The sequence below is a fragment of the Vipera ursinii genome (genome assembly GCF_947247035.1).
Source record: "Vipera ursinii genome assembly, chromosome: 7".
Classification (NCBI taxonomy): domain Eukaryota; kingdom Metazoa; phylum Chordata; class Lepidosauria; order Squamata; family Viperidae; genus Vipera; species Vipera ursinii.
In genome coordinates this window covers 40,057,349-40,084,328 of record NC_139521.1, presented here as the reverse complement: position 1 = coordinate 40,084,328, position 26,980 = coordinate 40,057,349, and the positions used below count along the sequence as shown (strand labels likewise).

General features: G+C 40.0%; 2 protein-coding genes across 3 annotated transcripts; one reads left to right on the top strand and one right to left on the bottom strand.

Moving 5' to 3' along the window:
* Positions 1 to 323: 323 nt before the first annotated feature.
* Positions 324 to 10,788, bottom strand: BBS12 (Bardet-Biedl syndrome 12). The gene is made up of 4 exons (XM_083366902.1): positions 10,624 to 10,788; positions 8,002 to 8,482; positions 3,395 to 5,555; positions 324 to 626 (listed from the first exon to the last, which is right to left on the bottom strand). Exons 3-4 carry the CDS (start codon positions 5,541 to 5,543, stop codon positions 604 to 606), a joined length of 2,172 nt encoding a protein of 723 aa, XP_083223028.1. The 5' UTR covers positions 5,544 to 5,555; positions 8,002 to 8,482; positions 10,624 to 10,788; the 3' UTR covers positions 324 to 603.
* Positions 10,789 to 12,428: 1,640 nt separating this feature from the next.
* LOC310643209 (uncharacterized protein) lies at positions 12,429 to 20,909 on the top strand. Of its 2 annotated transcripts, XM_083367368.1 has the most exons (6): positions 12,429 to 12,455; positions 12,910 to 13,005; positions 14,257 to 14,415; positions 16,564 to 16,692; positions 16,779 to 16,916; positions 20,412 to 20,909. In XM_083367368.1, exons 3-6 carry the CDS (start codon positions 14,281 to 14,283, stop codon positions 20,499 to 20,501), a joined length of 492 nt encoding a protein of 163 aa, XP_083223494.1. In that variant the 5' UTR covers positions 12,429 to 12,455; positions 12,910 to 13,005; positions 14,257 to 14,280; the 3' UTR covers positions 20,502 to 20,909. The 2 variants fall into 2 exon arrangements, with proteins under 2 accessions (XP_083223494.1, XP_083223493.1); XM_083367367.1 differs by lacking the exon at positions 20,412 to 20,909 and having other exon boundaries at positions 16,779 to 17,089.
* Positions 20,910 to 26,980: the final 6,071 nt, after the last annotated feature.

The window sequence follows — 26,980 nt, the reverse complement described above, 5'->3', positions numbered from 1 at the left end:
TACAAATGAAATAGTGGCTTTATAACTACAATTATATAACCAGTTACGGTATATAAACAAGGTAATCAGAAAGGTGTGGATACAATTGTTGTGCTAGCCTAATAAAATAATTAATTGGCTAATTGTTTTTAGTTTGCTGGAACAGCAAACAGACCTATATTGTAGCTGTTCATGAAATATTTCAGACTTGGGAGATTGTATTTACTAAATTTATATGCCCATCTCACTATCCAAAGCAACTCTGGGCATCTAGATTGATGTCAGCCTCATGGAATAAACCAGACTGGACTCACAACCAGATGAATTAATTCTACTTTATTTGCAATAGTACACTGACAGAATCTTGTGAGTCTGGAAGTACAATTCTCTCTTTCCCACATCTCCTTTATCACTGGAGAAGCTTGGGAATGTCTCTTCTGAGTTTCTTGCCCTTCCTTCTTTCCAGCTGAGGTTTTGCTGTCTTTTATCTGATCTTGGCAGCTCCAACCAGTCTCAAAATGTCTTTCCCACACTCCATGGTATCAGTATCTTCTCACTACTACTAACTCAGCCTAAATCCCAAATGAAAAAGATCTTCTTCTGGAGCTCTTTGAAGCTGAGCACTTACCACCACATCAACAAGCTTCCTAAAAAGGGAGACAAAGTTTTTCAAAAAAAGTCAGGTTTAGAAATGACTTCTTGAAGCGAGCTACTGCCTCCTTCAAGGCAGAGAGAACCACCTACTTCTGCAAAGAGGCATTAAACACTGCTTGGATGCAACCATATGTCATCTCCCAGGAAGGTTTGATAATCCGGGAGGGGCACAGGTCCAGGTGGCAGAGCTCCCACCTGCAAGGACCCTGTCCTACCCCAGGACCAACTGGCTAAAACTATGTTCAGGTAACTGAACATGCCCTAGTCACGTTCATAGGACTGTCCAGCTGGAATCCAAGACAGTAATCTGAGTGATTTTTATCTGACAGATGCCTGACACAGTGGCCCCACAAGGACTTCCTTGGATTCTTCTTACCAGATAGGGGCCTGGTTACCAGGAACAGGGTTATAAGTTGTTATAAGTTGTCCAGCGTGATGTATATGAGATAGGGGGGCTTAGAACTGAGAAATACATTTTCTTTATGACTTGTTATTATCACAAAGTATGTCCTAAAGAAGGTTGTCAGCTATGTTCAGTTGGATTCATTTTTTTCTCTAGCAGTGCACCAGGAAACTCCCGCACAATTTCATGTCCAAGAGTTTTTTCATTAAAACAGTGGACATTACAGGATCCAAAAACCCAAAGCATCTGCACATATATGATTCAATATAAGGTCCCAGCTGCATGTTAATTCCTAACTACATAGAGCTTCAGGAAAAATCCCAACTTCCTTCCGAAAACCTACTGGGTCCACATCAGGCACCTGGGGCAGGCTGATAGAATAGCTCTTCTTCCCTGATGATGTGCAAATATGCTTTTATTTGATTCTCTAACTGACCTTTCTCACACTGTATGAACACAGACTGAATGAATATAGTTTTATGTGCAACAAAATTATGCTTTTTTAAATTTAAATGTTTAAGGTTAACTGTATTTAAGGGAGTAGCAAATAGCAGTATAGGTTGCCATCTGCTGGCTAAAAAGAACAGTCAGTTCTTTTTACACTCCGGTATGCTGTGTTTAAGGGACGCGGTGGCTCAGTGGGTTAGGACGCTGAGCTTGTCTATCAGAAGGTCGGCAGTTTGGCGGGTCAAATCCCGAGTGCCGCGTAGCAGAGTGAGCGCCTGTTACTCGTCCCAGCTTCTGCCAACCTAGCAGTTCGAAAGCACGTAAAAAATGCAAGTAGAAAAATAGGGAGCACTACGGTGGGAAGGTAACAGCGTTCCGTGCGCCTTTGGCGTCTAGTCATGCCGGCCACATGACCACGGACACGTCCTCGGACAAGCGCTGGCTCTTCGGCTTTGAAACGGAGATGAGCACCGGCCCCTAGAGTCGGAAACGACTAGCACACATGTGCGGGGGAACCTTTACCTTTACCTTATGCTGTGTTTGATCCGTACATGGAATTTTTTTCTCCTTTTCTTGAAGGCCTCTAATCTGTTAGGGACTTAGAACAGATATAGGAAGAAGACGGCTTCTTCACAAGAAAGGGAGGGAAAGTTTCAATGGGGGTTTGAATGTGTTGCCCTAGAAATCTTACAAACATAGATCATTAGGACCATTGTCAATGAAAGTCAAAACACCTGGATAATTCTCTAATCCATCCCAATGAAATTAATAGGGCAATTATCACAATTAGGATTTATAGTTGTTTTAATATATTAGTCAAGAAACTTAGCATCATATTTCAGTACTCTTATAATAATCCTATCCCAATATTCTATATAGACTGCAAGATTTTAAGTTTGAAGGAGACTACATTTTATCTAAAGACAATTCATTAGGATCCTGCAGATTTGAACCAGGGGTTTCTTGATTCATACAGGCCAGTCTCTTGGCTTACTGGATTTTTTTTCTAGACTATCATGCTATCTAATCAGCCACAGCCAGCAGAGTCTAAGTACACAAAAGAAAGAAAATATGTATACAAAATCCAAAGGGAAAATGGGGGAGAGTGGAGAATATCTATTTCCCCCTTTTTCGTTCTAAAATTGTCAGGGTTTTTCTGGGGGTGGGTGGGGGAGGGCATGCCTTCACATCTCTCATTGATCTTGGTGTCATTTAGATACCATCAAAGTGCCCTACAGTGAGCACATTAGGAAGATTATGAGAAAAGAAAATCAGCTAGACTCAGAAGTTGAATACTGTTTTGTAATAGCTTAGGCTATGTAAGTGTGCCTTACTATACTACAGGTTTCTAGAAAGTCCTCTCAGATTTGAAACTGGGTCTGTATAAGAGATTATGTATGCATACAGATTTTCAGAACAGCAATAACCTCGAAACCTTTAAGTCAAAACAGAACAGAAAAAATGAAGTACAATTTCTATTTAAAATATTATTTTTCAGAGCTTATTGCTTACACATACAACCACTTTAAAAACCTTGTTTTACACTCTAAATGTAAGCATTTATTAAAACAAATTTAAGGAACATCTTGATACAAACATTGCTTTTAAAAGTACCTTTTCTATGCTGTTGGGCTCTTTAATATTTCTGTTTGATAAGACAAAATTTTCATAGAATTAAAGGGGTTTAAGGAAACCAGAGTTACAATTTATACTGAAATAATGGCAATGAGTCTTTCACAAACTAAACTCATTCCCTGAGGGTGAACTTTATGAAACAAAGGTTCCATAATTCTGGACTGTATTTTCAGAGATATTTTTGCTCTTGATTTTGCCCACAAATACTATTAATAGCTACTAATAGTGTTAATTAACCATTAACAGCAACAGAGTCCTATAAAAACAGGAAGTCACCTGAGTCTTGTGATTTCAACAATTCATCCTTCTTTGGGCCTGCAATAATTTCAGCATCAGTCTGAAGGACCAAGAGCACCAATTGTAGAGCTCTGCGCCAAGCTTCTATCTTAGCAGTAATATTGTCACACACTTTCAAAGCCCTTCCCGTTATAATAGAATGTTCAATGGTTATTCCTATCTTTCCCTTCCTAAATTCCTCCAAGATGTAGGCTGATAGTGAACCATACATGGCTGCTCTTCTGAGATGCTGCTGGATGACAGTGCTGGTTTCAAACTTTGATGTACAATTTGCTACATTACCCATGACAGCAAAAAGGTACTGGCGCCAACCACTTGCCAAAACACTAAGTACCAATGATTTATATTGTTCTGAAGATTTTGTAAACCAGGAAGAGGCAAAATGAAGCTGGCTTGTAGAGTTTGGGATTGCTTTTTCCAGTTTTTCAAGAAAACCAAGGCATAGGAGCTCAACTGCACCACCTCCTGGAAAAACAGCCTGATCAAGAAGTGCATGATGCAGACGATACGCACAGGTCCAAAACTGATCTTCTATGGCTTGCATCTTTGACATAAAAGGGCAACAGAGCACAACTGTTACCAATCGAAGTCCTTCTGCTGTTAAAGCAAGTGGGATTTGGCCACTGACCTCCACCAAATTTAATTCCAGAGTTCCATAGAGATTCACACATATGCCTTTGACAATGCAATCCTCATTCACTTGACTGATATAAGTCACTATCTCAGCTCTCATAATATTACTAAAAGCTCTCAACACATTATGGTCCACATGATTAATTATCACTATTTTATGTAGGAGACATTTTTCTTCTAGAATTTCACATGTGTCACCATGTACCAAAATTAAATTAATATTAGACTGAATCAAAATGTCTAGTATAGAATCAACCCATAAGCTCGAGCTTTCCTTTGAATGAGACATATTTTCTGAAAATATGGTCATATTCTCTAACCTGTTAAACCCTAAATGGTGACAAGTTTCAGTTAGATCACCATTTATAAGAATAACACGAATAGGCATATCCTGAAATTGCTTCATAGCAGCAGCTTTTGCTGGACATACAAGCGTGATAAAGCCAGGGTAAACACATGAATGACTTTCAGATATTCCTGATAAACAGCATGTCACAATTTCTGAAATATTAAATTGGAAAGGACAGGTATCATTTTTTTGATTGGCACCTGGAAGCTGGAATTTGAGAATGTCCTGTATCAGTTTTGTGGCAGATTCATTTCCATGGCTAAGAGATAATGCTAGTTGTCCCAAATAACTGAACTTGTCAAAAAGTTTTGGGCATCCATCCAGATGTATTGTTTGTTGTGCTGGCTGACATTTATTTACATCGCTAAAGTATCTACTGTGGGTTAATTTGGATCTTGTGTTATAAGTCAATACATCCAAATGACAATTATGCAAATCAGAGTTTTTCTGAATCTTTGTCTTGCAAACGCTGAAAACAAAATTGCTGCTCATTGACTCAGATAGTAAACATTTTGTACTGTTGATGATGGGTGTGCCTGGATTGATATCATTTGTTTGCTCGATCATATGATCTTCTGATTTTTCTTCTGATAGTTCATTTTTAAGCAGATTTAAAATACTAGTGCCAGACTTGCTACCTGTTTTCTTAATGTCTGTAAACTGCCTTCCAGAGGGGCTAAAGCTACTGTTGATAAGGCTCAAGTCACCACATTCTATAGGAATATCCTTTAGCTCTTGCTGTATGTTGTGTAGTGATAATGTAATAGACTGCACTTGTTCAATGCAATAATCCAGACCTTCAGACATTATAGCTACTATGAGTGAAAGTGGAACATCATGTTGAAGGCACTCAAGTACAGCATTGCTCCATGCACCAACGAGAAAGAGCAGAGTGGTCATCCCTGTTTTAAAATCTTTGTTCTGTGCTTGGATGGCTTCATTAAGAAGCTGCCCCACAGCACTGTTTAAGTCCATGTTTTCAAGAAGTCTTAGTGGAGAGCAAATCAACACACCACCAGGAATACTTTCATCAACTATAAATTTGGACAATTTCATGGGTCCTAAAAGTGTCCGTCCAGTGGAAGCCAAACCTGAAAGTTGTTGCAGACCAATATGTCTCTTTCTGTTCACATTTCTGAAAGCCATGTTCCACGAAAGCTGCAAACAAAACACAGATTTGTTGCTTCTGCCTTTTAATTGTTTTGGCTTTTATGTTACCCTTTGGACACTGCTGATATGTCTCTCAGAGATAAAGCTGTACCCAGTTTAGACAATTCTATATCCCATAGAAATTAGTTGGTTCATGTGGCCAAATACTGGATAAATGAAATGCTAGCTTTAGCACTAAGGAATGAACCTTAACCAAATGTATTGGGATTAGGTAAAGGTAAAGGTTCTCCTGCACATGCGTACTAGTCATTTCCGACTCTAGGAGCCAGTGCTCATCTCCATTTCAAAGCCAAAGAGCCAGCGCTTGTCCAAGGACGTCTCCGTGGTCATGTGGCCAGCATGACTAGACACCAAAGGCGCACGGAACACTGTTACTTTCCCACCGTAGTGGTCCCTATTTTTCTACTTGCATTTTTACGTGCTTTCGAACTGCTAGGTTGGCAGAAGCTGGGACGAGTAACAGGCGCTCACTCTGTTACACGGCACTGGGGATTCGACCCGCCAAACTGCCAACCTTTTGATCAACAAGCTCAGCGTCCTAACCCACTGACCCACCGCGTCCCTCGTATTGGGATTAGTAAGGACTTAATTGGGAAATTAAAAGGTAAAGGGTTAGGGTTAGGGACACGGTGGCTCAGTGGGTTAGGACGCTGAGCTTGTCGATCAGAAGGTCGGCAGTTTGGCGGGTTGAATCACGAGTGCCGCGTAACAGAGTGAGCACCTGTTACTCGTCCCAGCTTCTGCCAACCTAGCAGTTCGAAAGCACGTAAAAATGCAAGTAGAAAAATAGGGACCACTACAGTGGGAAGGTAACAGCGTTCCGTGCGCCTTTGGCATCTAGTCATGCCGGCCACATGACTACGGAGACGTCCTCGGACAAGCGCTGGCTCTTTGGCTTTGAAACGGAGATGAGTACCGGCCCCTAGAGTTGGAAACGACTAGCATGCATGTGCGGGGGAACCTTTACCTTTAATTGGGAAATTGGCTTATTATTGGTGGAGTGATAGGAAGCAATAAAGACCAGACTCCATTGCCAGAAATTGGCACTATTAATTCAAGCATTATCCATTACACTGAAAAACACAACCATTGGAAGTTTAGCAGTGCACTTGATCTTTGAGCAACAGCAAGGTGGGACCAGACAAAACTAAATTGGATTTGCTGTTAATTTAATCAGACTAATACGATTATTTTACCTTTATTTCTCCTCTTCTGTCACAATTTTTAATGTCCCTTTTTAACTTAGACTCTGGGGACTTTACAAGAGCCCTATGTAATCTTGGGCCACCAAGATCCCTGCAATACAATTTGCTTATAGAGGAAATATACTGTATGAATGATTTTGTTTCTATCTCTTCGTGGCTCTAAACTTCAAGATAATTAGACTCCATCAAAAATTAAATAGTTATTTCTTTTTCTAAGACAAAGAGGAAGAACTGCTTCCAGAACACTGCCATCTTTTTTTAAAAAAACCAAACAATTTATACATGCATGGTGTTACAGTTAACTCAAATGAAAAAAAAAGCTGCTTTGATTTCTGGTTTTGCTCTGAGTAGGCATGCAAGCAGATTCTCTTTGTACTAAAATCAAAGTTTATCCTGGAATGAATGTGCAGTCTCTTTCTCCCATTCTTCTGGCAGATGAATAGAGTAGGCCTGTAGAGCCTTTCAAAAATTAGAATTATGCATGGTCATATCTATTGCATTTGCTAATAAATGCTTTGGACATATTTTTAAAGTAATCAACATCTTTATTAGCTTGGAAGGTTCTTAGATATATGCATGAATACAGAAGGAAGAAAAAATATACAGCACAAAACTGGTTAGTTCTTCTAGCATTTTTTCTTGGCAACTTTCTTTGCTCATAATCTAGATTTGTTTGGCTATCTGTGTACTATCAGTCTTTTCCCTAGACAACTTTTTAAAACAGAATCGTCAATGCAATTGTCTTAATTTCACATAAAAATAACGAAATTACATTGCTCTTTTTAGAACCAACAAAACTTTTCAAGGAATATACAAGAAACAACATTTAGCCTGGGTTCCCAGAACACACTACACTGAAATGCAATCAGCTAGTTTGTGGCTCAGTGTGTTGTAAAAATCCATTGTGGTGGCTGTATGACTTGAAGCACTGGGTAAATAATTTCATTAACCAGGACTAGCACTTTATGCATTATAGTATATGAGAAGAAACTTTCTCTATATTGGGGAGAGCTGAATAACTGAAATATTATTCACGTAAGAAAGCAGCTGTACAAGAGTACTGTCAGCTGTTGCAAAGGTGCAGAAGTGTCTAGATTGGAAAGGTTTATGTCCCACTATTGGTGTTGCATAGCAACAGTAAGACCTACTCATCACCACTTGGGCTCATCCACATTATCTGAATTTCTACCCCTTCCCTTCAATCCTTTAGAAAACAATGTAAACTTTACCTAATTGTCTTCAGTTCAGCAGGCCATGAATAGAAAGAACATCCTGAGATGTGCAGTGCTTACTCTCCTTTCTCCCAACTGATCAACAGAAAATCATCCTCCATTGTCTCTATCTCCTACCTGCCAATAGTCCTGCAGTAAAAAAGACTCATCTCCACTCCACACAAAAGAAAACAAATTGATAACCTTAGTCATAGTTTGTACATGTATTTTATTTGAATTTCAGATCTTATGCTGGCAGAATAAAATCTGATGGTCATTATGGTAGGGAATTTCCAAAGGTTAGGATTGACTGTAAATTATGTAAAGGACCATACTGAAATGTTTCAAAGGCTTTGATTGCCATTCCTCAGTTGCTTTTCAAAGTTCTATGAGTTCTGATGATGATATGTCAGCATGTTGGCAATTTTGTAACCAAGTACTTTTTCCAATAGATGAGACCATGGCTGCATGCTTCTATAGTGACTTGTTCAGGGAAGTTCTAAATAAGGAAGAGACCAGATGCTATACTCTCTGGAACAGCATATTTCAACCTCAGTAATTTTAAAATGCGTGGACTTCCATTCCCAGAAATCCCTAGTCAGGCAACGGAATGATATCACTAGAGTCCACAGAACCCAATGGTGCACAGGAAACTAGCTATGCTGTGATTACAAATATATTAAAGCAGAGTCACCAACAAACTCAGCACCCCAAAACAGGCAATTTGAGATCAAACAGGGTCTAAAGTGGGCCCTGAAGCGTGCGGTGCTCTGGTATAAAAAGTCCTCGGGGAGGGTCAGCAGGGCACAATTCTCACTTGCTAAAACTTTTTCTGCTGACCCAGTAGGAAACATTTCAGGATTGATCTACAAAATCTGCTTCAGAACCTTGGATTGCACTTTTGCTTATTTGATCAGTGGACGAGAAAATGGCATTATCTTGTTTCACTGGTCAAATGATCCACTGGTATGAAAGGGCAAACTTTAATATATAGAGAGAAAAAGGCCAGCAGTGCAAGGACCTTTTTCCCCACCAACAAGGTGAAACTGACCGATTCCCTTTTAACCCAAATTGTGTTCCCCCCACCCTCCACAAAAGGAAAGTATTGTGTAGTGGGTTCTGACCGCATGGCAGTATGAAGGACAAAGGTTCAGCATAACAGCTCTTTATTGGTGGACGTACTGAAGACGACAATAGGGGCTACCTGTACCCCCTTATATACCTGGCCAGGTACACCGATAGCCAATCCCTTTACATGGTTTTCCCGCCGGGCACTTATCCGCCAATCCTGGCACAGTACAGCGCCACCTGATGGTATAATAGCGAGCCGCAGCTTGTATTTTATTAATCCCCATAGATAACAGAAAGTCCCTTTCCAGAAAGAAAAAGAAAGCCTGCTTGCTTCCCCCTGGGCAGGCGAAGGGAGGGCTACAGAAGCCGGGAAATCTACCACTTAAGGGCAGGGGTCTTCAAACTTGGCCCTTTTATGACTTGTGGACCCAGCAATTAAGCTGACTTTGTAATAATGCCGCTTGGGGTGCGTGTGAAAGCCCTAATAAGCAGGTATATACATAGAATGAAGGCTACTGCTTAAGCTTGTAAGCCACCCTGAGTCTTCGGAGAAGGGCGGGATATAAATGTAATAAAAATAAAAATAAATAAATAAAACTCCCAAAATTCCTCAGCCGGCACGCTGGCTGAGGAATTCTGGGAGTTGAAGTCCAGAAGTCATAAAAGGGCCAAGTTTGAAGACCCCTGACTTAAGGCCTTGTCAACCACTATTGAGACAGAACAGTCGTCCATCGCCATAGCCCAGGGGACGGAAAAGGCAGAAATCCGGGAAAGGATTTCTTCAGTTGGCTTCACTTTCTGCCCGAGGAACAAGCAGCTGCTGGCTGCCACCTGGAAGAGCTCTTCGCCCTCTTAGCTCACCCAGATGAGCGCCGCAACGCCCTTGTTAGCTGCTTAAATCAGCGTTTTCCAACCTTAGGAACTTGAAGATGCGTGGACTTCAACTCCCAGAATTCCCCAGCCAGCTATGCTGGCTGGGGAATTCTGGGAGTTGAAGTCCACGCATCTTCAAGTTCCTAAGGTTGGAAAACGCTGGCTTAAATCTATCCCCTTGCCCTCCACAACCTTCCTCCTGCCAATCCATGAGCTCGGCGAGACTCTCGGGGTTGGCTGCCCGCTTCTCCGCGCGGCAAGCGAGAAATCCCCAAGCAAGCAGCTATTTCGTCCCGTCTGCTCTGCTCTTGCCTTGCCCGAGCCCTCTTTTCCTCGAGGCGACAAGCCAACGATTCGGACCGCGTCCAGACCCGCTCCCAATTCTTGCGTTTCGTCGCCCCCAGATTCAGGATAATATAGCGCGGGAAGCTCCCTTCCTTCTTCTCAACGCCGCCTCTGGGGAAGCAGAGACGTGGTCGAGGCAGAGCCCTCTCGCGTCACCAGAGGGAGGGACAGCGCAGCGCGAGAGTGTCAATCAGCAACACCTGCTGCTCTTTCCTCCCCCCCCCACCCCACCCCCCGGGCACCCTTCGCCCAGTAAGGTGGGGGAGAAGTTGGGAAGAACTGGGATGGAGGTTTTCCCCAAGGAGCGCGCCAAATATCTCCCGCGAACTGAATCGGCTTCAAAGCAATTACCTGCTCAGCTTTAGTTTCCTTGTGAATGTTAGAATCCGCGCCTCGAACCCGAGAAACTATACTAATCCTTCTTCCACGAGGGCCCTAATCTTGCCTCACTTCGCAAAGGAGGCGCCACCGGTGACATTCCGAGCAATCGCGGTCTGTGCGATGCTTGCCCCGGACGGAAATGTCTTCTGAGCATGCTCGGTAGCATCTGAAGCTTTTGCCCGCATTCTGCCCTTACCTGAGCGAAAAGATTCTTCGAATTCCGGGATGGAAATGAAACATATATATTTCTCTCTCTCTCTCTCTCTCTCTCTCTCTGTCCCCCCCTCTCTCTCTGTCCCCCCCCTCTCTCTCTGTCCCCCCCTCTCTCTCTCTGTCCCCCCCTCTCTGTTCTCTCTCTCTCTCTCTCATGAGATTTCGTCGAAACGTTGCTTACACCTTCAATTCTACGTGGGAAAAAACCCGAATGACCAAAGATCCACATACAAACACCCGCGAAAACCTCAGAAAACATGAATGGACCTTGCTAATTAACTCTTTCATTCCTGTTTTGGCCCGGCTCAGGGCTTATCCACAGGAACTAGTCAACTTATGACAGCTCATTATTTGTGCAAATTATTCAAATTGCTAATAAAGAATTTGGGAGGCTAAGATGATCATTTCGAACTATTTATGTTCTCATCAGTTAGTCATACCCTTTATCTGAGATTCGAACAGAGTTAACTGAAAGAGTTAATTAGCAAGGTCCATTCAAAAAACCTTGACAAATACTTAAACATACATTTGCCTTGCCTTCCAGCTAATATAAGAGAGAAGGAACCCATGGCTCAGGAGGTTAAAACACTGCCTGATATATATAATCAGCCCGGGTTCGAATCTCAGATAAAGGATCCTAATGACAGCATTGGCTTCCACTACTTTCCTATTATTTTGAAAATTATTTTTGAAGTCTACAATATTATTTAAATACATTCTAAGCAAGAGCTCAGAAAAAGGTGTATATTTTTTTCTGTTACATTTTAAATGTTTTAATCTTTTGTTGTGTAGTTTTAATATTTGCTTCAAAAAGTACTGATATGTTCAGGTCAGCTATTATATATATATATATATATATATAATAACTTTGTATGCTAAGTTTGTAAGCCGCCCTGAGTCTTCGGAGAAGGGCGGGATATAAGCTTGAGCCAAAAAAAAAACTTTTAGAAATAAGTCTCGTGAAATCGCAATAGTTTCCAACATTATTGTTCTGATCCTGCTGAGACCTTGATAAATTTATTTTCGCTGCCTGCTTCTGGTAAATGGCTAGAGTTAAGACACCAAGAACCCTGCGTTGTTACCTATGATGGTTTGTTTGGTGTTCCTGCTGGGTCAATTTGGCTACCTTGTTGTTTCGTTAATGAAAAGTATCCCATGAAGTGGTCAAAAACCAACGTCTTATTCCGAATATTCCTACCGCAATAATCTCAGCCCAGATTGAATCCACCCTGCTACCACGTACTTCCTTGGCTTATTGCAAAATAATTTGTCAACCAGCAGCTACCCAGGGAAACCAACACTCAACCTCCTAGCGTCCTCGGGAGCGCCTCTGGTTACTAGGACGCCAGCACCTCGTTTGTTGTGTATCCAGCGGAAACGGCAACACGAGCTCCGAATGGCGTCACAAAGCCCGGCCGTCACTCGCGTTTCTTGATTGGCCTTGGTAACGAATAGACGCGAGTTTTCGCGGGAATCTTTTCTGTCATTGGACAATCCAGGCACATGGAGGCGGAACGCAATCAATTTTTGCAGGTGGTTTGGTTTGTGTGGTTTCTTGAATAAGTGAACCCAGCTATTGTAAGATAATGGTGAGTGTTTCTTTCTCCAGATTTTGGTAAAGGAAATAATATTTGTTAATCTTTTTGTAGCCTCTCTGGATCTAGTTAACCGAATTAAGTTACAGCCTCATTAAATCTCTAGTGATTCAACCTGAACCAGTGACTTTTCGGCATATTTTTCGCGCCAAATCCAGCCTGATTGGCTGTAGTAAATCATGCCCTATTTTACTCGCGGATATTTTTAGAACTGATCAGATTTTTAAAAAGCAAGTGTTGTATCTCGATCTTCTGAGCTTCTGCTGGGGGTGGGAAAGTTTCTCTACTTATTCCTGAATAAATGTGCAGAGAACTGGTGTCTTTTTTTGCCAGTGAATATACGTGAGTCATAAATACCGTAAATCAAGAAATGGGTTATGAAGAAACTAGGGGCGATTTAAATAACATTTATTGTAGTAATACAGTGGATTTTGTTTTCTCTTTGCAGTTGTAATACTTGTAGTAAAAAGGGACTGCATGCGTGGATTTCAGCCATAACTTGCTGACTACACTCCAGCGGGCTGAAAATCATGGTTTATAAAGCGTGTGTATTTCCGCAACACGCTCAATTAAAAGTAAACATGGCTTAGTGCCATGTATTATTCCAGTTTCCCAGTCTTATTAAAAATTGCAAATTTTTGCAGTTTATTCACATCTGTCAATTTGTTCCCCTTGAGAGGGCATACAAATGACATCTGCATGTAGTCAGCTAAAAGTAATTGAAATATAGTTTTAAGGGGAAAAATTGTTTTTGCCTACTAATATTTTTGATTCTGCTTATATCTTGAGTGCAGTACAAATGAACTGTATAAGTACCACATAGTAGTGAATATATACGCTTCAAAGCAATGTGGTATTAATAAAGAAGAATATTTGTAGGTTGAAATGAAGGGTCTTTGGTCTCATATTGGTTGTTTACTTGCAGATGTTTCATTACCCAAACTAGGTAACATCGTCAGTGCTAGTAAGGAGTAAGTTTATATTCTAATGCAGACATGTCAAACACAAGGCTGATATTTGGCCCCTGGGATGCCCTGGAGATGGTGAGGGACTGTCCCCTACCGCCCTAGCCTGAGCCACCTGGGCAGCCCCCAAGGCGCGTGCACAGGAGGTAGTGAATGTGCGGGGGCCGACGGCATCTGGCAGCAGGACCTGCGTAGCCCGTGGTGAATATCGGGCCAGCCCTCCATATGCAGCATTGCGGCAGCACCCAGCAGCATGTGCAATCGGGGTTGGCGGCACATGATGTGGACCACCGGACACGCCTACTCTGTCCTATCTCCGCCTGCTACTGGCCCAGTATTTGCAGCTGGCTGCACAGCCCCAGACTGTGTTCAGTTGAGGGGCGGGCAAGCTGTGACTGCTGACTGACACCATCAGCTCCCATGTGTTCGCTGGGCTCTGTGTGCGGGGGCTGATGGTGTCAGGTAGCTGCCCCGGCCCCTGCCTCGCCTCGCCTCACCCCTCAGGACGAGCCTCCTGCCCACCGCCCCACCCACCAGAGACCCTCTGGATCTCCCCCAACCTGCTCTACCCGCACAGGCATCCTCCCCCACTAGCAACGTCGAGGTGGCCATGCTCACCCAATTGGCTGTGACCACCCGGCCTCCCTGAGGGCACCACAATGCTGATGCAGCCCTCAATGAAATTGAATTTGACACCCCTTTTCTAGTGGTTTCCCCTGGCAGTGTTGGTGGGGCTGTCTTAGAGCTGTTTACTGTTTGTTTGGCAATATGGAATATAACTTCCGTGAAATAAATATTTCAAACTCTATTTTAACTTGCATTTACTGAAGGCATCTGGATCCAAGAAACCAAGTATGAGTGGCTCCCATCGTCGGAGAAGTAGTGGGTTAAAACAGGAGCTTTCTGAAGATCAGAAGCAGGAGATCAGAGAAGCTTTTGATTTGTTTGATACTGAGGGGTGTGGTAGCATTGATATCAAAGAGCTGAAGGTATGTATTAATTTTCTTTGTCTTCTTTAACAATTTAGTTTGCTTTGGGTTTTTTTATGCTGCAATATTTTCTTACAAACCTATGATATTACCCAAAGTGGTCTATTAAGCGTTACATCAGGACTAGCTTGCAAAATCCAACTTTGCAGTTCATCGTGCCCATGGAAGCCCATTATACAGGTTGTCTTATTTTATTTTGCAGCTTCATTGCTTAAATAAGCTTTGTGTTAACTGCAATAAGTAAATAGTACAAAGCATAGGTTATACTTCAGTAAGAGAAAGATGAAGATTGGTTAGTAAATGTCAAAAACTGTTGGGTCCACAATGGCCTCTTATGGAGGGAGCATACCATACATTTTGTGCTTTCTGGATCAACTCTTGTTTCTTATTTGAGTTCTACCAGTTACAAATATATTCAGGAGTGCCTGGAGCAGGGGTAGGCAACCTTGGCTCTTTTATGACTTGTGGACTTCAACTCCCAGAATTCCTAAGCCAGCTGGCTCAGGAATTCTGGGAGTTGAGGTCCACGAGTCATAAAAGAGCCAAGGTTGCCTACCCCTGGCCTGGAGAAATACTGTAGGTATTGTTGTTTCAGAGATTAAAAGTTTTTAATCTTAATCTGGTGTTGCATGTTGGAACATAGAACACTTTATAAAACAGTAAATGGCAGGCTAGTGACAGATTTTGTTTTCCTGGGCTCCAAGATCACCTCAGATGGGGACTGCAGCCAAGAAATTAAAAGACGCTTGCTCCTGGGTAGGAAAGCCATGGCAAATCTAGACAGCACACTAAAAAGCAGAGACATCACCCTGCCAACAAAAGTGCATATTAGTCAAGGCTGTGGTCTTCCCAGTTGCAATGTATGGCTGTGAAATTTGGACCATAAGAAAGGCTGAGCGTTGAAGCCTTTGAACTATGGTGCTGGAGAAGACTCCTGTGAGTCCCTTGGACTGCAAGGCGATCAAACCGGTCAGTCCTAGAGGAGATCAACCCTGACTGCTCTTTAGAAGGCCAGATCCTGAAGCTAAAACTCAAATACTTTGGCCACCTAATGAGAAGGAAGGACTCCCTGGAGAAGACCCTAATGCTGGGAAAGGTTGAGGGCAATAGAAGAAGGGGACAACAGAGAATGAGGTGGCTGGATGGAGTCACTGAAGCAGTAGGCGTGAGCTTAAATGGACTCCAGAAGATGGTAGACGACAGGAAGGCCTGGAGCAACGTTGTCCATGGGGGCGCGATGGGTCGGACATGACTTCCCAACGAACAACAATGTACTTGCTTAGGTCCCAAACAGGGGACAAATCTTATTTCCTGTTTCAGCCTAGCCCAAGGCCATCCACAGGCAGTAGCCACAGCAGTGGCAGCTCATATTTGTGTAAATCTCAGAAGGGTATGGCTGACTGATGAGAACAAATAAGTTTGAAATGATCATATCTGTCTCCCTTTATTCTTTGTTAGCAAGCCAAAAAATTTACATACACACACACGAACAACAACAAAATGGCAAGCATGTGCTGTTTTCCCAGCCTTGATGCAGCTATCTTTTTGGAGAGAAAGGGAGAGGGAGACAGCAGTCTCAGGGAAGCAACAGAAAATCGTAAATTAGCGTTAGTAAAATATAGGGAAATGAAATTGCATGGAAATTATTAAACCAACAGAATAAGAAATATAATAACAATAGGACAATTTCCATGGATTAGAGATAAACCGAAAACAAGCTAATTGCAGATCCCTATCCCTACAGTGAGAATCGAGGAGTAAAAGCAGTAAAAGATTTAAGAATTATTTATGGCTGTATATTCCTTTAATGGGATGTGCTTTGTAAGAACTCTATAATAACTGTGTAAAAGAAACAGACAGATGTTTAGCATAGGCTAGAGTAATTCCCACAGCAAAATAGGCAGCAAATAAAGTTAACAAATACATAAATGAATACATTATTCTGTGTGGAATAAAGCTTTGCAAAGATCTCTACGTCTGGTGGAACTCAATTTGGCGGAGCATACCACGTTAAGAAACTATAGAATTCCTGGGACACTAATGGGACTAACACTTCTTTAATCAGGAGCAACTTTTTTAGGCAGACAGGCTTGTAGGTAATTTTCAAGCGTGTATTGGATATACAAGTTATTAGCTTTTATATTGCAGGTTGCAATGCGTGCTCTTGGTTTTGAGCCAAAGAAAGAAGAAATTAAAAAGATGATAGCAGACATTGGGAAAGATGGAAGCAGCACCCTAAACTTTGAAGACTTTTTAAAAATGATGACCACAAAAATGGTAACATGATTTTACTATCATTATAGAGAGATGTAAGATGCTTAGGGGTGTTTTTTTTTTTACTTTCTTACCTTTGTTTTTGTAAGAATGAAAAAGATTCTAAAGAAGAAATTCTGAAAGCTTTCCGACTGTTTGATGATGATGGTACAGGCAAGATTTCCTTTAAAAACCTAAAGCGAGTTTCCAAAGAACTTGGGGAAAATTTAACAGATGAAGAACTGCAGGTAACTGTTCAGCTTTGCATAGCATATTGGGCTTTTATATCATGCCATCTAAGAGTTGTAATTGGTCCTCTTTATTGGTTTCTAATAAAAGTTTATCTTCAGCCTTTGATTCATTTTCATTTCCAGTGTTGTTTTCCTGTGTTGTTAAACTATTGAGTCTTATTTTATTTACTTTTTCAGTACACTTCCCTTAAGTTCTGAATTAGCTGCTAATAGACAATTTGTGTTTTTTTAATGCAAATTTTATTATTTTAATCCTTCAGTTTACAAAGTGGAAGACAATTCAAAATGTGACCAGAACTTAAAAAGTGAATAAAAGCAAAACAAAAAGAGAGAATAATTAAAAAGATATAAATCAGTTTTAGCTTTATTAATTAAATTTATATGCCCTCTATCCAATAACTGGGTAGGTTATAATGCCATAAATAACAGAATAAAACACTTAAGATTAAAAACATCAAAACATTGGGTGCTAAATTAAAATATTGAAATTAATAAAAGTTGATAAAAGGAACTCGTGCATAGATGGAGTAGAGGTGGAATCTTCTTGATATCTTCTTGATACGCTGTGTTACTGATCTACATCTTGGTTCCATTGAAGAGTCTGAAATTAGATTGGGGCACCTCAGTAAGCAGTTGATACTTTATTTTTTTTAAAATAGATATTTTATTTGTTTTTAAACTAACAATCTCCAGTGCCTGGTGTACAGCGTGTTGTCTTGGTTTATATTTTAACAAAAAAAGGACAACGATTAATTAACAATAATAACTAAATTTGATAATTCCATAATTAATATATTGATTGATGATACATTTCTTTGATCTTCCCTTCTCCCATTTGTATTCTCCTTCAATAATTAGCCAAAATATAATTAATATTTTCAATATATAAATAATTAGATATAGGCATTTTTTATATTTATACAAATAATAATCTATAAATAAAATCTTTTTTCCAGCTTATTTTATTCTCATAACCATCATTTCTTTAGTTCCGCATGCATCCTATTTTTATAATTTTTGTTCTCTTAAATTCCCTTATATTCAATCCAATTCTTATCAGTCATAATTTCTTCATATTAGTCATCTAACTCCAATTTTTCCCATTTAGGTACATCATCCCAATATTTTATATCATGTATTATAGAAATACTATACTTTTATCTATCTTATAGTATCTAGATATAACATACTATTTTAACATTTCATAGATTATAAAACATACTATATTACTTAAATCTTTTATCCTTCTTCTTATAAGGCCCCTTTTAGCCATATTCAAACAAATGTTCTTTTAGCCATATTCAAACAAATGTTTATTCAGGTAATGGTCCATCTGGTAGGGCGAGTCAAATCTCTTGTATCTGTCTCTGGTTGTCTTTTGCCGAGTAATTTTCCAAGTTGATGTAATCCACTTACCCAGCAGTTCTTGTATTTTTATCAATTTTGTTGGGAATACAAAAGATGAAGTAAGTAAGATAAAGACTTTCTGTCTCCCAAACTTTGATGGTGCTCTTGATATTTCCATTTTTCTTGTTGTATCAGAACCTTGTGGATTTTTTCCTGCTTGTGTCAAATTGTAATTCTTTTCCTTTGTTATTTTGTCAATTTGATCATACTCTTGTAATTAGTAGTCTGCTGTCTGATTTATTTGTTCATTTGTTGTTATTTCCTGGGTGTTCTTTAACTGTAGATTTAGATTGGAAATATGCTTATTTACATCATCAAAGTTGTTTCAGATTTCCTCGTGGTTTGAGTCTATTGTCATTTTTATTTGTCCTAACATTACATATATTTCCTCCTGGAAAGTATTTATGTAGCCTTGAAGTATTGCTTCTGAAGGCCCTTGATTTTCCAGGCTAAGTCCTTCAGGAGAAAATATTGAATGTGACATCCTTTCATTTTTCAATACATATGTGATATCCATGTTGTCTCCCCCTTCAAATAATCTTTCATCATTGTTTTAATTCAAAAGTCAATTTATCAGTCAGTCAAAGTTACAGTTCAGTAAGTTAAGCCACTTTAAATCCTTCCTGCAGATTCTCCTCTAAAAGATTAGCCAAAAAGCCAAAGTTTTTCTTTTCCATAAACAGTTCTTAGATTTAAGCAACAGTCCAAGTGTTTTTTTCTCTTTCAAAAACTTTTTAATCTTATAGCTGGCTCTTTCTTTGTTCCCAGCTGTCTTCAATGTTATTTGCAATGCAAAGAACAACATTTTCTTTGTTTCTAGGCATTCTGCCAATTTCTGAGTCCTTATTGTTAGTGTTCTATTCTCTGATTCTCCACTAGATGTCAGCAGTTATTTCTTTTTTCAGTTTTTCTTTCAATCAAAAAGTTATTTTTGTTATATATTTTTATAATTCCATAAAAAAAATTTAGGGTATAATCTTGACAATTTTTTAGTTCCTAGATTTGTCCAGTGAAGTATTTTAAATCAAATTTTAGTATATATCTTTCCTCCTTTAATATTAATTCGCCGCTTCTGTCGGAAGGAGGATATAGTCCCCTTCCTTCACTTCTGGAGGTTTTTTTGCTTTGGGGATCTTTTCAAGGATTTAGATATTAGATAGAAGAAAGAAGATCAGTACTCTCACCAATTCCAAACACGTTCATTGATGTTCGGGTTCATGCTCTGGGACTTTGGCTGCAAGTAGCTTGGACTAGACGCTGATCTCACACTAGCCTTTCTCCTGTCGGGTTCGAAGTGCTTTCCCCGGATCAAATGAAGCAATTGCCATCACTTTGTGATCAGTGGGGCACCCCTCCTTCACGGTCATCTCTTCGGGGCAACTTCGGACCTTTCTAGGGTCCCCCAAGCAGGAAGAAAGTAGCCTTGGGGAGCAGATCCACTCTCGCTCGGCCATGTGCTGCGGGCAAAAAACCGGAAGTCCCAGGAGTTGATATTTTAATAGGTTTTCAACAAGTTAAGAATTACAGAAGCTTATAACCTGCTTAAATATTGTTGTTCAGTTATGCTTTATCAGAGTTTATAGAATAATAAAAAAGAGCATGTGATGCCTTACACAAAACGAGCATGTTTAGTGTGCATTTAGAGACGATACACTGTTACAGAATGAACTCCATCCGGACAGTTTTCTATTTTTTTCTTTCTCCTGTGTGGTATTCAACATTCCAAGGTCATTGTATATATTCTGTGAAAAATAGCCTGTATTTATCCCTCCTCCTTAGACAGTTTTTCCTGAATAATATGACTATTTCTACAGACAGAGGATTTTATCAAACCTAATGTCTCTGTCACTGGTAGAAGGGTGGTGCCATTTTTCATATGTTAAGTGATACAAATACTTATAAATTCATTCTTACATATAACTTTACATATAACTGTAACCTCTTACAGTATATATAACTCCTATAACGTGAAGTTTAAACATAAAAGTTATAAGTTAACACTGAAAGTCTGTTTCATGAACGTAGTGTCAGATGCTTCTAGAACAGTGCCTAATCTTCAGTGGTTCTCCTCCCCTTACTTCCCAGGAAATGATAGATGAAGCTGATCGTGATGGAGATGGAGAAATAAATGAGGAAGAATTCTTGAAAATCATGAAGAAGACGAATCTATATTAATGGTTCTTTATCTTTAACAATGACTTGAAAGTTATAAACGTGTTTACTGTTTTATAATGTACAAAAGGGTATCTGGTCGGGAGGGATTTTTTAAATCAGAAATTTATAGTTTATATCATTGTGATAAAGTAATGATTCATGCATTCTAGAAAGCTTGTAGCACCTAAGAAACCAGGCCTGTTATTTCCTTAATTTGAAGGACATGATAAAACTATTTTGAGAATAAAGTTACATTGTAATATGCATCCATTGGATCATACTTGGCGCTTACAATTAAATAAAAATTTGCTTTACCCGGCCATGAAAATTTTAGAAAATGACTAATCTACAGTTTACATTTAGTAACAATTCAAAGTTACAATGGCACTTGAGAAAGTGACTTATGACCATTTTTCACACTTATGACCTTTGTAGCAGCCCCATGATCATGTGATTAAAATTCAGATGCTTGGCAACTGACTCATACTTATGACGGTTGCAGTATCCCAGGATCATGTGATCACCTTTTGCAACCTTTTGATAAAATCAGTGGGGAAGCCAGATTCACTTAACAACCGTAGTACCAACTTATCATCTGCAGTAATTCATTTAACAACTGTGGCAAGAAATGTCATAAAATGGGGCAAAACTCACTTAACAAATATCTCATTTAACTGAAATTTTAGGCTCAATTGTGTCATAAGTCGAGGAGTACCTGTAGTAGTTTTTCTGATTTGTATTGCTATAAGCATCGAGTCTAATTTTATGGAAAAGTATAGTGAGAGGAAATTAGGGAACATTAGGTAAATGTGTATATGTCTATTTGTCTGTGTCTGAATCCCTTTAAGTCAGTGTTTACTCCTGATGACTGCTGAACAAGTCCCTGCAGTTATCTTAGCAATATTTTCAGACGCCTTCAAAAAGAGGAAACTACAGGCCAGTCATCCTGTCATCAATTCCTGAGAAAATCCTGGAAAAGATAAACAGTGGATTTGTGCACACCTAGAAATGAACAAAGTGATTACTAGAAGCCAGCATGATCATGTTTGGCATGACCTGCTTTTAACAAACCTTACTCTCTTTGTCGATAATGACTACATTAGTGGACCAGGCAAATGCTGTGGATATAGTAAACTTAGATTTCAGTAAGGCATTTGGTAATGCAGATCACAGCCTACTTGTTGGTAAGATAGGACAGTGTGGGATAGACTGAATCACCACCAGATGGGTTTGCAGTTGGCTGACCAAATGCACTCAGCATGTAGTCCTCATCAGAACTACACGGAAGGAAGCATGCAGTGGAGTATTTCAAGGTTTTGTCTTAGGCTCAGTGCTCTTCAACATCTTCATAAATGATCTAGATGGGGGAATACAAGGGGTGCTCATCAAATTTACAGACACCACCAAGCTGTGAGAAATTGCTCACATTTTAGAAGATAAGATTCATAAGGAGTTTGACAGACTTGAACACTGGACTCTATCCAACAAAATGCAATTTAGTGGTGAGAAAAGTAAGATTTTACCCTTAGGCAAGAAAAATCAAATGCAGAGGTATAGAATAGGTGGTGCCTGGCTCAACAGCAGTAACAGAGGGATCCTGATGTCCTAGTTGATGGCCACCTGGGTTTGAGCCAGCAGTTGCTGCAGATGCTAAAAAACCAATGCAGTCCTATCCTGCATCAACAAGATCACAGGAAGTGATACCATTCTATACTGCACTAATAAAGCCACACTTGAACCACTGTGTCCAGTTCTGGTCACCATGATACAAAATACATGCTGAGGCCCTAGAAAGATTGCAGAAAAGAGCAACAAAGATGGTGGATTTGGAGCCTAAACTGTATGATGGACAGCAAAGGGAACTAGTATGCTTAGCCTACTGAAGGCTTAGAGTGATGTGATATTTGTCTTCCTACACTTGAAGTGCTCTTACAAGGAAGGAAGGTCAATTTATTTTCCATAGCGCCTGGAGGCAGAACAAGAAGCAATGGGTGAAAGCTTGGTAGAGGGAAATATGCCTTAGAACTAAGGAGGAATTGCCTGACAATGAGAGCAATCAGTGGAACATCTGGTTTCCGGAGTTGTGGGTGCAACTATCACTAGAGGTTTTCAAGAAAAGATTGGATAACCATTTGTCTGGGATAGTATAAGGACTCCTGCCTTAAGCTGGGCATTGGATTAAAAGACCTCCAAGATTCCTTCGAGCCCTATGGTTCCGTGAATCTATGAAGTGGTTTGCCTTTGCCTATTTCTGAAAGCTGAGCTTAAGTGACCAACCCAAAGTCACCCAGTTGGCTTTCATGCCTAAGGTGGGAGTAAAACTTATGGTTTCCTGGTTTCTAGCCTGATAGTTTAACCACTTTTGGTAGTCTTCTCTTAACAGCAGTAATTGGAACCAGAATTTTTGTCGCTAAACCACAATGTTACAAGACCACACTGCTTAGCAATGGTAGTTCCAACAATCCCCAGTTGCCATCATTAAGCAAAGACCCCACATGATCTTGACTTCCGGACACAAAGGGTCACAAATCTGATCACATGACTGCTGGATGCTGTGACTTAGAACTTTGGTGACTGATTGTAAGTACCACTTGTTCATCACTGTCATGGTCTTTTGAACAGTCTGAACAAAATGGTCATTAGCTAAGGACTATGTATTCACCCAAACTGGCGCTTACGATATATTAGAAGCCAAAAAGTTCCTTATGTAAATTATAAAAACCAATCAGATTTTTTCTCCTGATGCATCTATAGCATAGTGCTGCTTCATTCAAGATCTTGTTAGCTGATGTGTAAATAAAGGATATTAAGATCTGCAACATTTCTCATATTTCTGTAATGCTGATAATATTATTTTCTTCCCTAGCAGCATTATCCATGTGGCAACCTGAAATAAGTGTTGTGTTTTCTCTACCATTAGTTATAAAAGATTTCCCAAACTGCTTTATATGTCTGAATAGTCCTCGTAGATCTATTTCAGCTTTGTTTTCAAAAACATAGTAAATCTTTGACAATTGTGAAGTCAGTTTTAAGGAAAATATGTTGGCACTTGGTTATTCAAGTGCCTACTCACCTGTTTAATAGTCAAACTGTACCCGATGCTGTAAGTGAGAAAAAAGACTAGAAGTCTCCCAAATGATTAGTTTTTGTATTTGTATTTTGTATTTTAAACTGGCAGGAGAAGAGCTGCTATTAAACCCCGTGGCAGAGAGTCTTTCACTTTTTTTCTTACAAATTTCCTGTCCAATCCCACTCAAACTGCTTTTTCTATTAGAAGAAAATTCCTAAAGAAAAATTTCAACACCAAAACACAGAGCTAAACAATTATCTGCCAAACAGTGGAAAACAACTTTCACTGAAAGAATGATTCAAAAACTGAATTTAGCATGTATCTTTTGACTATTTTTTCATTGTGTCCTTTCACCCTATTAGCAGATAGTTGAGCAGCAAAACTTAGTTTGCGAAGGATTGCCAATGCATTGTCTTGTGATTCCTTCAGCCTGCCGCCTATCGGCAGCAAGGTGTAAGCAGCAGCTTTACGCTCACGCAATATCATGCCACATTGAACAACCACATTCCTGTCTCTGATGATTCTTCATTTGTATGTAACAAGATTTGTTTTTTATAATTGTCCTTGCTTCAAGATAAGCCTCTGCCTTTATGAAGTCTGCATTTGCCCCCTGCTTCATTTATAACAAGATTTGTCTTTGTCTTTGTTTCAAGTTATCTTTCTAGTTATGTTTCAAGTTATGTTTCAAGTCAGTCACGTAAGCCTGAGTAAGCAGGCAGGAATGTTCAGCCCTAGGCACATGCGCAAGATGGCACTAAGGAGAAAAAAGCTTACTTCCTGCCATGCTGTTTTGTATCTTTTGTTCCTGTTAGAAAACTCAATAAAAGGCGTCCGCAGGGACAGTCCGGGGTTCGGAAGCTAGAGGTTGCGGAATGCTGCCCCTCTAGACCACCCGTGCAGTCCACGATACGCCAACTAAAACTGACTGCATGTGTCTGTGTGTTATTTTGGGGGATAGATAGAGAAATAGCATTAGCCTAGCCGATCCACATCCTAGACAACGGCAGCCCGGGAGAAGCGATTCGTTCCCATCCAGTCAGGACCTCACGGATCGCGACAACTGGGGGCTCGTCCGGGATCCCTCGCAGTAGTCATCGGTAAGTAGAATTTCCCCTTGGCGCAGTTCTCACAGGTGACCGTAGGAACGTCCGGCACCTTGAGTCGCTGAGATCAGGAAATTTTTCAACGACTACTCGCGCACGGCACGCAAGGAATGCCTCTTGTCTAGGAGGGTTCCTTCTCACTCTCATTCTTACGCACCTGGTACAGGCTTTCGAATCGTAAGTATGGGCTCTTCAAACTCAAAGACTACGTCAGGACATAGGGACGAGCTTTTTAATATAGTGAAGAGGGCAAATGTTATTTACAAAAGTCAAGGAAGGAAAATAACACATCCGGTTTCAAAAAAACAAATTGGAGACTTTTTAACCTATTTAAATTTATATTGTCTAAATTATCCTCAAAATGGCTCATTAAAGTTATTATTATGGAATAAATTAGGATCCTTTTTGCACAAAGAACCTAGAGCTCCTTTACACATTTTGACCACGTGGCAAGGACTCGTTGAAGCAATTAAAACTGTTTTTCCCAATGAGACATTGATGACAAATGAGCAGAAATTACAAGAAGGGAAAACCAATTTGAACACAGACAAAGACTCTCTAGTATATATTAACAAAAATTGTCTGGCTTATCCAGAATCAGGCACTTTGTCTGTTACAACCTGGGAAAAGCTACGTAAATATTTTCACAATCATCCCAGGGCGCCTGCTGATATTTTGTCTGCATGGCAAGCAGTGATGGCAGCATTAAAACTCTTGCCATCTCCTTTAGATCTAACATCTTCTATCTCTAAACCTCTTGATCACTCTTCTGATCTTCTGCCTTCATCAGTGCCACCCCCACCCTATGAAAAATCAGAGAAACTTCCTCCTATTGCTGTGCATGTCCCCCCCTCTGCTCTGCCTCCGGAGAATCTTTCTTCTGCCTTTTATTTTTGCCCTGCTGTGCCTGTCTCTCTTTCTGTTCTCGGCAAAGAGGAAAAAGCCTCTGAGCTTGTTGCTATTTCTAAACCCCCCCCCTCCCCCCTTCCCTCCTCCTCCTTCTCCAAATCTCTCTCCTCACTCAAGAGGCACCTTTTGTTCACTCTATGCCTGTAGCTCATGCCCCCTGGGACATTTTTTTTATTCTTTTCTCCTCTTAATGCTTCTAACCCATCTGAACTTCTCACGGATTCTCTTTTTCATTAAGCCTTTTTCAGTTTGTCATCTTGTTATCTTGTTAATTTTTTGCCGCCACCAGCAGCCGGAGGTTAACCAATTCACCCTTGCATCATGAATTCATCAACTATGTGTAAGGATTTTTAATAAGTATAGGTAAGCTAACATGATTTTGACTCTATCACAATATCTTGTTTGGGAATCTGAATATAAATAAAAAAGAAATAGAGAAAAATTTTTGCTGTATTACCTCAAGGAATAAATAGGGATCAATTATTTGGCACGGGACAATTCATTACTAATGACCAACAGGCTCAAAGCCCAAGGGAGACTTTTAATTTGAAGGGGCTTTAGCAGCTTTCCACAAGATATCCTCACGGAAAAGCTAAAATGTCTTTTGCAAAAGTATTAAGGTCTCAATCAGGCTTATTCAGACTTTGTGGATAACTCCTGCTAAAATTGGCTTATGTGGGGCTTGAAAGAGCCTCTTGGGGCGAGCTGTTCTCAGTAAAGTCCAGGGGCGCGCCTGTTGAATTCAATTGCCTGGACCTGCCTGAGATCTAGCTAGCTCTCTGGATTATTGTTTTGGCCTAAAACCCCAAATTGATATGTGTGTTTTGTTTTGTTTTATGTGTATGTATATATATATATGTATATATATGGACATTTGGAACATTAAGCTTGGACTTGGAATGGTGAGAAAAATGGGAGATGGTTAAAGGGCCCTATAGAAACCATGTTCGGTTGGAATCAACTCATGATTTTTCTCACCTCTCGTAGGACAAGCCATATGTCTAAATAAATGTTGTTTTAATAGTATCTGTGTATATATGTCTGTCTGTGTTGTTCTGTGTTATTTCCAAGACTTGGAAGAGGGTCAAAATCCTCTCTGATAACACCAAACAAAAAGGCCTTATTTAATAATGTATGGTTTGTCTGGAAAAAGTATGAAATGGAATTTTTGTATGTGAAATTGTTTATGCAAGCAGTCAGAATGGCAGTGAATGAGTTAATTTGCTGATATGTAAATGTGAGTGTGTGTGAAAGGAACAGTAAACTGCAGATTTTATTGTTGTAAAAGCCATGGATGATGTGTGAGAGTAAATGCATGTAAAGGAGAGCAAACTATTTTTATTTATTTTTTTTTTGGTGGTGAGATTTTTGTAAAGTTTCTTTTACTCCCCCCCAACCCTGCTGTGTTACTTTAAGAG

What these genes read in the sequence shown, in the direction of transcription:
- LOC310643209 (XM_083367367.1), top strand. Translation starts at nt 14,281, where the DNA reads ATGAGTGGCTCCCATCGTCGGAGAAGTAGTGGGTTAAAACAGGAGCTT. An exon ending in TTGATATCAAAGAGCTGAAG is followed by an intron (nt 14,416 to 16,563) that starts GTATGTATTAAT and finishes TTTATATTGCAG; the next exon opens with GTTGCAATGCGTGCTCTTGG. An exon ending in AAATGATGACCACAAAAATG is followed by an intron (nt 16,693 to 16,778) that starts GTAACATGATTT and finishes TGTTTTTGTAAG; the next exon opens with AATGAAAAAGATTCTAAAGA.
- BBS12 (XM_083366902.1), bottom strand. Translation starts at nt 5,543, where the DNA reads ATGGCTTTCAGAAATGTGAACAGAAAGAGACATATTGGTCTGCAACAA. An exon ending in GTTGAAATCACAAGACTCAG is followed by an intron (nt 627 to 3,394) that starts GTGACTTCCTGT and finishes CTCCCTTTTTAG; the next exon opens with GAAGCTTGTTGATGTGGTGG.